The sequence below is a fragment of the Homalodisca vitripennis genome, chromosome 3 (genome assembly GCF_021130785.1).
Source record: "Homalodisca vitripennis isolate AUS2020 chromosome 3, UT_GWSS_2.1, whole genome shotgun sequence".
Classification (NCBI taxonomy): domain Eukaryota; kingdom Metazoa; phylum Arthropoda; class Insecta; order Hemiptera; family Cicadellidae; genus Homalodisca; species Homalodisca vitripennis.
Genome location: NC_060209.1, coordinates 72,311,229 through 72,323,206, shown reverse-complemented (window position 1 = coordinate 72,323,206; position 11,978 = coordinate 72,311,229). Strand labels below are relative to the sequence as shown.

General features: G+C 32.2%; 1 protein-coding gene across 1 annotated transcript; it reads right to left on the bottom strand.

Annotated features, from left to right (window-relative positions):
* Positions 1-7,343: 7,343 nt before the first annotated feature.
* On the bottom strand, positions 7,344-7,946 carry LOC124358237 (putative gustatory receptor 28b). Its single transcript, XM_046810531.1, has one exon. It carries the CDS (start codon positions 7,944-7,946, stop codon positions 7,344-7,346), a length of 603 nt encoding a protein of 200 aa, XP_046666487.1.
* Between the last annotated feature and the right edge of the window lie 4,032 nt (positions 7,947-11,978).

Below are 11,978 nucleotides of genomic sequence, written 5' to 3'. Positions count from 1 at the left end.
TTTAATAAAAACTCAATATAACATGTCAACAGGAAAGTGTAACACCGTAAACCTGCTATGTTACTGATTACATCATCAACAAGCTGCAGGCTCAGATTATTAAACCTTTATACACGCCAGAAAATATGTGTTTACAGTATATTATATTATACTCACTTCATTTTCATAAGTAAACGTCCCATGATACGAAACAGTTCGTAAAAAACGTTTTGGTGGAATATTTTACAAAAATAGTATTTAACCTTATTCAAATGGTAGACCAAAACGTACCCCTATTATGAGTTAGAAAAATATTCCATATTTTCCATGCTTTAGTATAATAAAATTAAATTACAATTTAAGTAATAAAATTGCAAAAATATATGTAATTGCTCAGAACACGTTTCGATGTGATTGCATTATTATAAGATTATTCATCAGATTGAACATCAAATTATCAAAATGCCTCTCTCAATCCTCCACACCATGAGATTCTTGTTGCATTCATGGTGCTGACATTTTTACAGTAATAATAGTACTGAATTTTATATTAGAAAATACTGTAACAACTATTGTTGGTGACTGACTACATTCATTGATATTTTAAAATTTAAATTTGCAATAATACAAAAAATACTTGTATGAAGCATCATTGTGGCAAAGTAACTAAATCAGTGCAAGGTGGAACAAAATAAATAGATAATAAATTATTATCTTGTATTTTTAAACCTCAAAAAGTGTTATCGCATTCATCTTATTGGCAAATATTTAAACTGTAGTGCATCGGTATATTTATGTACTGTACAATTAATTTTACACGGTATATTTTGGTTCATGTGGTTAAGTGAGAAGGTGCAGATATTAGTACCACAGCATACATAGATTGTATATTAAAATTAAAAATTCGAGATTAAAATAATAAAAAACTAATTCAACTTAAAAACTGTATGTTATGCAAGAAAGTACGAAAGAATTATCTTATCAATCTTACAGGATCGTTGGTTTTATTTTTACCTATCTCGTTTCTTACACATGTTTACTGCATTACTACAAAACGTTTATTCATTGAGCTGCAGTCTCTAAATTTTGTATAGTGCCCCTTGAGTAAAAAGATACATTCATTCAAATTCAGCTTTGTTGTTATTGTGAGGATATCGAAATCCAAACTGAGCTATTATTTCAGACCAATCTGTGGAAGAGAAGTCGACCACTTATGTCGACTAATTAGAAATATAACAAACTTAAATTGCAATAGTAAGAAACAACGTATACAGTTTCAATTTGTTGATTGTTAAGGGTGTTAAAGTCAGATAGGCTTACTAGTTCAAACAAGATTGTACCGTATTGTCGTTTAAAGGTTAAAACGAAGGAAAAAGATCAATTTTGTTCAAATCAAAATAAGTAGTTAATTATAAAACAGCACTCTTGTAATAAAAGTTGAAATCCAGTTGAAAAGGGAAACAGAAACTCTCCAAGCAAAGCAGAGCCGGAAACATTCAACCTGTAATTGCTCCCTGGCAGTACAAAGTACAAACTCAAAGGCCACAAACTGTTTTAATTGGGGCAAGTAGTGAAATTGTTAAGCCGGGGATTGTATTTCTCCGTTTGTACGTTAGAGGAGTGTGTACTCATTTTTAGTTGAGTGAGTATAAATCAAAAGCTGAGAATGTTGTAATAGTACTATAATTTCATATTTCTTAATGCTTTTGGCAGCCGTCATGAACGTAAAACGTTAAGGTTTAATAAAGATTCTGCTAACAATTAACAAAATTCTCTTTTTTACATTTCCTCAAAAGTTCGGGATTGTCAGGTATAAGTACTGCACTCAGAACAATTTTCGCTGAGGTCGGGTACAAAATTTCCAATATATTTCGCTCATGTTATTCTCAAAAGGTCTGCGGACAGAGACATGGACGAAAAATCATAAAGAAATGTTTACGTCCCCTCCTGCAGGCAAAAGAGAAACTGTGTCAGCCTACTGAGTTATATTCATTAAAGACACCCACCCACAACTCAATGGTTGAACATACACCAGAGTACAACTTATACTTATTTATGTAGAAATGAACAGTACGTAAACATTTAACCAACAAATGAAATACGTTAAGCTATCTTACTATATAATACAATCGCATTTTTTATAGTTAAATTAGGTTTCATAGCAGAATTCAAATAATAACAGTTTCTGAGAACTAGGGAGGGTACAATGTAATAGTGAGCTGTAATCAAATCTTGCCAAAGTTTTAACACTGACTTTGGCAATTTTTCCTCTGTACCCTATTAATAAATGTCGCATGTTGATATCTAAAATAATTGTATTCAGTTTATTTACAAATGTATTTATTCTGACATGCAAAATTATCAAACTGAGTTTTAATAATATATAAAGGAAGCTTCATGTTAAATACCAAATCTATAATTCATTCTTCGAGATATCGTTGGCCATACAGACAGGAAGAAATTAAATGGTCTCAACCCCACAAGTGATACGCTTCGCTAAAACTCAGCCAATAATTTATTTCAGAGTTTTACGTAGATTTTGCTTACATACCATTGGTTAAATATAATTTTGGTCTTATAAGTCAGTTATAAGTTGAATAAACCTTTGAAATATCACTGTTTTTTTTTAATTAAAATTTACGTTAATTGCATTTTAGCATGACATATATTAATTTGATTTATGCTAAACACAGTTATATATAACGACTACTCAAAATCCAACCTGTCCTTTTAATGGATTCAAACAAAGAATAATAATCTTATTTCTGTTATTATATCAAAGGTTATTTATTATACTGAACAATTGCTATTAGTACTTTCTGTTTTAACAATTTTATTTATACGTAGAAGTTTACAGCACATGAATACGTACAGTGTCAGTATATGCTAGCCTCAAGGTCTATTTTACACTCTTAACAGTTTATGATGTAGTGATTAAATAAAAACATATTTATTTACATTAAAATTCAAAACTATATTCCAGGCATCATCAGTTTAGATCTGTAGTTTAACTTTATAATCACTACACTTGAACTGATTCTGTGGTTGAATATTTTAATAAAGACTTTCAAATTAGAATAGCACCGAACATTTGAGGCTATAGGAGCTTTGCGGTATAGGAACTAGGAAGTGATTATCCTTTCAGTGTAATGCAGAGATCACGCTCCCGCGCTGGCCAAGCTGGGGGTGTATCTTACCTTGTCTTACTTCGTCTAATGCCATCAATCAAATATCACTTCCCTAATGGCTAGCAGAAGATAACAAAACGACCCCTTTTCCAATTAAAGCGACGTCAAAGATGTCAAGTAATATGACAGATAACGTGAGAGAACATCCCCTCGACATAGTAAATATTTAATGAACACACAGTGTTACACTCACAACCGTCACTTTCCTACACCACCTCGGAAACGTAGTTGGTAAAATAAAGCAAAATTGGCAATAAGGTTATCATTATTATAAACCATCATGATAGTATTACTACTCTACTATTACTAATTTTATATACGAACAAACGCGCGCGCTCACTCACCCGCACACACATCATACAATAATTTATACACTATGTATAACTGTGTCTATATCCTATATATAACTTATTGTATTTATATATCATATACATACAATAAATATTTAAACCACAGAAAATCAATATTCGTAAATGTTGTTGTTTCAATATGTTATCAACCGCACCAAAGGTTTTGGAGGTGAGAGTCTTTTTCTACTTTACATTAACAGTATCTATTTTCCCCTGAAACTGATGGCGGATTTTCTTAAATTAATTGAACATTGCCAGGGCTAGATTTGTAGGAATAAAAATGAAGATACCATATAAAAAAAAAAAATATTATCAATCTTAATATGTTAAATCTTTAGCTATACCAGTTAACCCCAACCCCAAAACACAAAAATAATAGAATATGAACGTCAGACAAAAATATAAAGAAATTAAAATGAAGTAAAAGTGTTATTTTCAGTTTCTTTAAGTGCCCAAAATCGTAGTGAAAGGTAATTTTTAGTAACTTGAATTTTCAAATTTTACTTGTTTTGTAATAACTCACAAAAGAGTCCATAAACAAAATTGAGTTTCAAATTATCACATTACCACTTCCTTGTAATGAAACGATCATCTTTGATTGTATTACTTACATAGGAGATAGTTATCACGTAAATTTTATTCTTATCCTTCAAATATTTGCTACCGGGGCCTTTCGGTCTACAGATAGCAATCAGAGCGGTCAGTTTTGTCTTGCTTAAATATATAGCAATTTATGGCTTTTCTTTTGTGTAACTAATGGAATCAAAGCTATCTGGCATGTTTGACTTATAGCAACCTTAAAAATTTGAGGTTCACTTCTATCTAGTTTATACCTGCCAGTAGAACGTATACTGGTTTAGGCAAAAACCAATGTATTCAATAAAATGTAGGTAACCTAGTGGTTGACCAGGAACAGATTTCAACAATATGGGGTAAAAGGCCTGATCGATAGGTTTAATTTACGACCGAGGTGACTCTTGGACTAGATGGGGCTTATTAATGTTAAAGTCTTTTTAAATTCTAATGAGAGGTAGTATGGTAGTAGAAAGGTATTGCTTCATTTTAGATATAAGTTAATGAAGTTCTATTCAAGTTAGTTTAATTAATTTAATATTGTAGGCACATTTAACATTAAGAGTACCAGTTTCATCAAATTAAAATAATTTGAATTAAACTACATTAATTTTAAACTAAAATGCAACAAATCCAGTTTTAAATAATACTGTAAACAATCACTGCTCTGATCAAAAGTGGTCCTTGTTTCAAAAGACTTTCAAAACTTCAATAGGAAACTTGTATAGCGGTATAATGGTCTACACCAATGCTTAAACTATAGTATTAAAGTGGTGTACGGCGATAAGTCCCGTAAAAAATTTTTAACTCAAGCAACAGTTGAGGTTTGGAAATTGCCTTTCGACCAAACGTGTTTTTTTAGAGAAGACACCGTCAAATAATATTCATCTTTGATCCTCGGAGACTGTTGGCCTCCATTCTCCGTGCCCGAGGTAATAGGGTCTATAGATCCCATGCCTTTAGGTCCTCCCGCAGACTTAAGTCCCAATGGTAACCACGAGTCTCCTTACCAGTAGGATTTTTATCCTTAAGTCAATCAGGCAATGCTGCTTATGTGTTCTTACGTTATTTGGATCTTTCCACTTTATAAATTTCTCGTTTGGCAGTCCACTCTCTAGGGCTCCGCAGCTTGAAGGTTAATTTTCATCAAATATTCCGGACCTCACCCATGCTTTCAATCGGTTACAACCAGACAACTTTACTCTGTGACTGATCATATTACTATCCCTACAACAGGACTCATTTTATTTTGATCTCTCTTTTACATTTGATATTTCCAATCCCTCGGTCCTCTATCTCTTGGGTATTATTGCAACCCAGAAGAATTTGTAGATTTTGTGTGTCTAAATATTGTTAGAATACTACTTGTTGTATATTATATTCTTCTATCTATATTATATTTTCGAGTTTAAATTGCAGCTTACTGTTTCTGAGAATTGTGTAATTATGATTCATTTTTTTAGGGTTATCCAAGTTGTACAGATTATTACTGCTGTAAAGTTAGTTTCCGATTTCCAATAATGTCATATGCCAACCAAATAAGTGGAGTCTAAATAAAATGCCTTTATCATTTACTCTTAAAGTTTTTCGGTTCACCACGTAGTAGAGATTTTCTTTTCCGGGTACTTAAGGTTATTACGTCTCCTAATTAACATAATTGAGCACGATATTTTAGTCGCAACCCCGAAGCACGGTGGAGCAATCGAGTTAATTACAATCAATTGTGCACCTTACGAGACAATAAAAAACCTCTTCATATAAATTGGATTTTATATTATAATCTAGCTATCTCTAACGTCAAAAGAGCAAAAGACTTCGTTTTTATCTTCTTCGTCACCGACTCTATTGGATCTCTTCAGACAAACATAGTCCAGATTCCGTCAGTCAAAAGTGAGCATGTCAGGTTTCATCAGCTAACTAAGTGGAAAGTGAAATCAAGCTAAACGCAACATTTGAATTAAATCAACCCTTACCACCATAGAGATACGAACGTTATGTGTAGATGAGGTTTTGGTATCCTAGATTGTTATCTCAGATTGCAATATCGGAGAGTACGGTACCGGCTTGGTGCACCATGTTAGAACTAGCCGCTCTATTTTTCCTTCACCACCTGCAAATATTTCTTTTCAAGTCTTCTAGAAACCAATTTTTATTACATTACGTGCACGCAATTACACTTTATTACTTACATAGGTGTTAGAGCGCGATTCCGTCACTGGCACCGTATGTAGAAAAACTTAGATAATACCATTTCTATATTCAGTCCAGTATTAATGAAATCGTTTATACTTAATACTTTTTAAATACACTGGTGTTTAAAGTATCCTTCAAGAACCTAAGTTTTTCCAGTTCACACTGAATCTAAACATTGCTCACAATTCACTTCTTCAAATATTTCAATCTCGGTGTAGATTCCTATCTACAGTTGTTAAACCGAATCTGCCAATAGTAAAATCCGCTTTTCTAGAAGTTAAGTTCGATTTGCACGTTATAAAGGCTGGAATCTTCCAAAGATGGGGCCTTTAGATGCAAAAGCACCTTATATATGAGTCTTAAAGAAACTTGTGTCCACCTTTCTAAGCTAAATACATTATCATAATTTGCATCGTTAAAACTAATTGTATATATATATTTAGTTATGTGCAGATAAGAATTTAGATATATATATATATATATATCTTCAATAAGAATAGATAAATAAATAAATATATATATATATATATATATATATATGATATTAGAAGTATAGATTTGGTTTTTTACAACAAGGTTAATTTTAAAAGAAAATAAAAGTCCAAAATAACATGTATTAACGCGTATATGCCCATGGGTCGAGGTTGTATTATCGATCCTCCACTATTACAACCGTATGTTAGCGTAACAGTTTATCTGTTCCATATTCTGGGTATATATGGGTTATATGAACTAGTACACTAATACTTTAACCTGTATATGCCCATGGTGTCAGTATCGATCCTCTACTTGTACAAGCGTATGTTAGCGTAACAGTTTATCTGCTCCATATTCTGGGTATCTATGGGTTTCGTAATTGAATAATGTATTTTAACAACATCATTTGAAGCGAATATATATTTAACACATATTTTGTCAATAAAGTGGTCTACTACTAACGTATCGTAAAATAACACACCATCTGACCCTTATAGTAAATTATACATTACAGTATAGAATTAAACATTACATAATGAAACCTGGTATCCTTTAACACGTACAATTCCACAATTAAATGCGACTACGAGAATTGTGACTCGAACTGAATCATGATTACTAGATAGGTCGTCACAGCTGCAGCCATCGAAGTTATAGTTTGTTTGTTGATCTGGAAAAATCCTGCTGCAGAAAACTCCACCCGTTTGTTTAACAACTGCAGCAAAGATGACTTTAACTGTTCCCTCAGTTCCGAGCTTAATTCCAGGTTGATCTGCTTGCGGATGAGCGATGCAGTCTCACCGGCAGCCTCAGAGACACCAGAGCTAGAGAGAGCGACCAGCACCAGGAAACTGGCGTCGGAAAAGATACAAGATCCGATATTATAAAGGAAAATTTTGTCTTCCTTGTGAAATAAACCTAAGAAGAAGTAAAGGCCTTCCGTGATGTTTATGAATGTAACAAATATGAAGGCCAGCAGTATATTGCCGTAAAAGGCGTTGGCTTGGTTCATGGCGTCACATAACAGATGATAAGCACTCATGAGAGTTTTCACCTTCTTACAGGAGCTACAGCCATGTCTTAGATTGACATTTGGTGGGTTTTGACGCAGGATAGATTGTCTAAGCCTCTCGCTGATCACTACTACTCTGATCCTGACGTTAATGAGCCTGAATCTTTTGGCCATGTTATAAGCAACTTGGTTGAAATGGATTAACATACCAGTTCGTCCACAGTATACAAGAAGAGTATAGACATATGTCATAATTCTCCTTATTTTTAGTTCATATTGTTCTTTCTGTGATGTCAAATACTGATCTATTCCTTCAATTATTACTGGAGTAATCGTGGACAGGATGATAATCGGTAACTTTTCTGTGTTACAGCACTCAGACATTTCTAGTTGTAACGTTTGATCGAACCTTTCTAGTAGGTTGCAGACTTCAAGAAACTTAGTATACTTTATAGCACAGATACTGAACATAATCAGTCCCATCAACAGAGAACTTCCTTCGACCAGACTTATTGCAAGGAGAGAGGTGATAGATTCTTTCTCAGGAAATAGTAATGAGAGATTTTGCATCAATTTCATGTAAACTTCAAAACACCCAAACCCTAGTTCTAGAAGAACTATAGTTAAACCCCACCAAAACACTGGTTTTGAAAATATAAGTCTGAACACTCCAGCAGATTCCGGTACATATTTGAATGGGAACCCTGTGAATACTTGGCAATAGAAAAGAGCCTTTTTTGAGAGCACAGGCATTTTAATACAGAATTTTTTAGTTAATGCAGAGGTTAGGTTAGTACTGTAAAAATATTTGAATTCATTTGTATCTTTTTAATATAAGCACACGATGTATCTCGCAGCCTTAACCTTAATCCTCATTTTAAGTAATGCCCAAAGATTCATTGTTTGATTCAATAAATCACTGGTTCTGTAAATTAGTTATAAAAGTAAGAAAATTTTGAAAATAAAACAGCAACTATCAAATGATAAATTAAAGATTTAATTATAGTACACAAATATAGAAGTAATGCTGTTTGTAAATATTTTTATACTTTTTATGTATTACAAAGAGTAACAATATCCTTGCACGCGCGGATTTATGGATGCAACTACATTCCTGGGTTACCAGTAATAATAATTTAAAACAATTACTTTAATGGTTTCGACTATTAACAGTAAAAGGTTTGTTTTCAACGCCTCGTGCTGATACTTAAAGTACTCTTCAATAAATTTAGAATTCTAACAGAATAAAATTTTTCTTTTAATAGTGACTCGTAGTGTGATAACACATAGTGATTGAGTGGGTGATTCATATTGTATTAATAAAAACACATTACAGTTGGTATTTTTTTAATAGTATTTACGATGAAATATTGGATGGGTTATTGTAAAGGCTATTAATGTTTTCACACCTCACAAATTCATTCAAAGAAATAAAATTATACACTTTTCATCAGTTCTAAGAAAAATAAGAATGAAAATCTTCAACATGCGGCAATGGACTGCTACTAAAAAATTAATTAATATATGAACTGGTGGATAATCGTAAACGCTCGTGGTGTACTATAGCGTGTTGCTAAGACGATTTCTCATCCAAGGCTTGCACATTGCATATTGTTGTATTGTATTGTATTGCATCAAGTACAACCGGGCTACATTACTTATAGCTGTATTGCACAAGGAAAGGGCACATTTTACTTTTAGAATTGTTCAATTCATTTTAGTACTCATTTTTAAATTTGAAAATTGTATGATAATGTTTCGTTTTATAAATTTGTAACTTTTATAAAAACACTTATTTTACATTATAGAACGCTTAGTCCTACAACACTTAATGGAGAAAATGAAATCTAAAAAATGTAGATAAGGTTATAAATTACTTAAAGATTTATTCAATCTATAATAATTCACATATAATATCATCCTTATCAGTTGGATGAGCCTCTGACAAGTTTTTGTTAAAAAATATTTCATATACCTTAATGAAAAAAATATGTTGTTCATTGGTATACATAAAAAGAGACTGTACAAATATTATACATGTTATTTATAAATATACTGATTTTAATTTTAATTCCTTCTTACAAATTAAAAAAATATTAAAGGGAATTTGTCCTCCTATATTTTTTAGTTGCAAAATATAAATTTGGTTATTTATTAATATTTTTGTAACTAAGAGAAAAATTTAAAATAAACTATTTTAGTTTATGTAACATTAATTCAATAGAATACAAATGCAGCTATTTAATACTAGAACTGAATTTTATGTAAGATTGTTAATAAATGTTTCCTTCTCCTCCTTGTAACGTAAAATAACGACTGAAAAGTTGACAGAACCAGGCTATGCTATTGGTTTAATACAAAATATGTAGAGAGTAAATAAATATTTACAAACAAAAGGTTTTTTTGCCAGAACTCGAGAAGAATTCTTCGCAAGACTGTAAAATAAGTTTATTTCCCCTCCTCGTATTGTAAAATAATGACGAAATTTGACAGGAGACAATGTTTAATACAAGGTTTAATACAAAATATGCCATCGGCAGAGAGTAAATAAGTGTTCACAAACTGTCCCAAAATTTGTTAGCAAAAAATCTAGTTCGTCTGTGTACATGCCTCCAATTGTTTACAATATTGTTCTGTCAGCTTTATTAAGACTAATGAAATTACTTATATATTTGGTCTCACGAGGCTCCAGTCTCTTTAAGACTCGTATCTAAGGTCCTTTCTGCTACTGAATGCTTTTAGAAAAGTACCAGCCCCTAGAACGTGCAAAACGGACTTTACCTCCTGTGAAGGCGGATTTTATTATTGGACGTTTCGGTGTAACATCTGTTGGTTCAAATGGCTCTTCACAACGAAGCCGAAATATTTTAAGAATTGAACTGTGAGCAATATTTTGAAGCAGCGTGAACTGGAAAAACTCAGGTACCTTAAAGATACTTTTAAACACTAATGTATTTAAAAATTAATTTGTATTAAAGTATTTAGTATAAATTACTTAATGAATATTGAACTGAAATAGCGATTTACTAAATACGGTGCCAGTTACGGATTCGTGCTATGAAACCCTATTTAACTAGGAAGGTGTGCACGTAACGTAATCAAAATTGTTTCCTAGAAGAATTGGAAACACATATATGCGGTTGATGAAAGAAAAGTACAGAGGTAAGTACTAACATGGTACAAAGAGCCGGAACCGTACTCTCCGACATTGCAATATGAGACAACAAGCCAGGACAACAAGACCATATCTATACATAACCTACTTAGCTATATGGTGGGAGGGTTGCCTTTATTTTAGTATTGAGTTTAGTTCCATTTCACCTTCCGCTTCGTGCAGCGAGTGAACTCTGACGCTATTACTCTTGAGCCATGGAATCTGGACTCTACGTTTGTCTGAAGAGATCCTTAAAGTCGGTGACGAAGAAGCTCAAAACGAACTCTTTGCATTTTTTTGTCATCGGAGACAGCTAAACTCTACAATACAAAGAAGAGTGTTTTAATTGTCTCATAAGGAGCACAATTGATTTTATAAAACTTAATTTTTCCACCATGCTTTAGGATTGTGTTTAAAACATGGTACTCAAATGTGTAAATAGCAGACGCAGTGGCCTTAAGTATTCGGGAGAGAGAATCTTATTGCGGCGAACATAGAAATGGTAAGAGTAAATTCTAAAGGCAACTTCTTTTAAATTCACTTACTTGGTGTGTCATATGACTTTTAAAATCCCTAAAACCAATATGCGATAACATTTTATATATATATATATATATATATATATATATATATATATATATATATATATATTCCAACTGTATTATTTAATATATAGATAGCATGATTAATAATGAATAAATGAATAAATGATTTATTCCACCAAAAAATATCTACAAATATTACAAGGTACAATACTTGGGAATTAACCGACCACTGTTTCAAGTAGTGTGGCCGGTGATAACATAATGAAAACATTATTATCATCCACAGTCCAGAGTTCAAAATTATAAAAACACCTGAGCCGGCTCTCTGTGACGTCTGTCAGACACAGCTGACCAACTTACACTGCATAATACATATTATACAAATGAAATGAAAAAACTAAAGCATTTACTGTTTATTTTTTACACATTTACTAATACTAAACAATTTAAGAAAAGGAAAAAGATCTCACTTACCAAATATACACATAGACCAGGGAGACTACAATT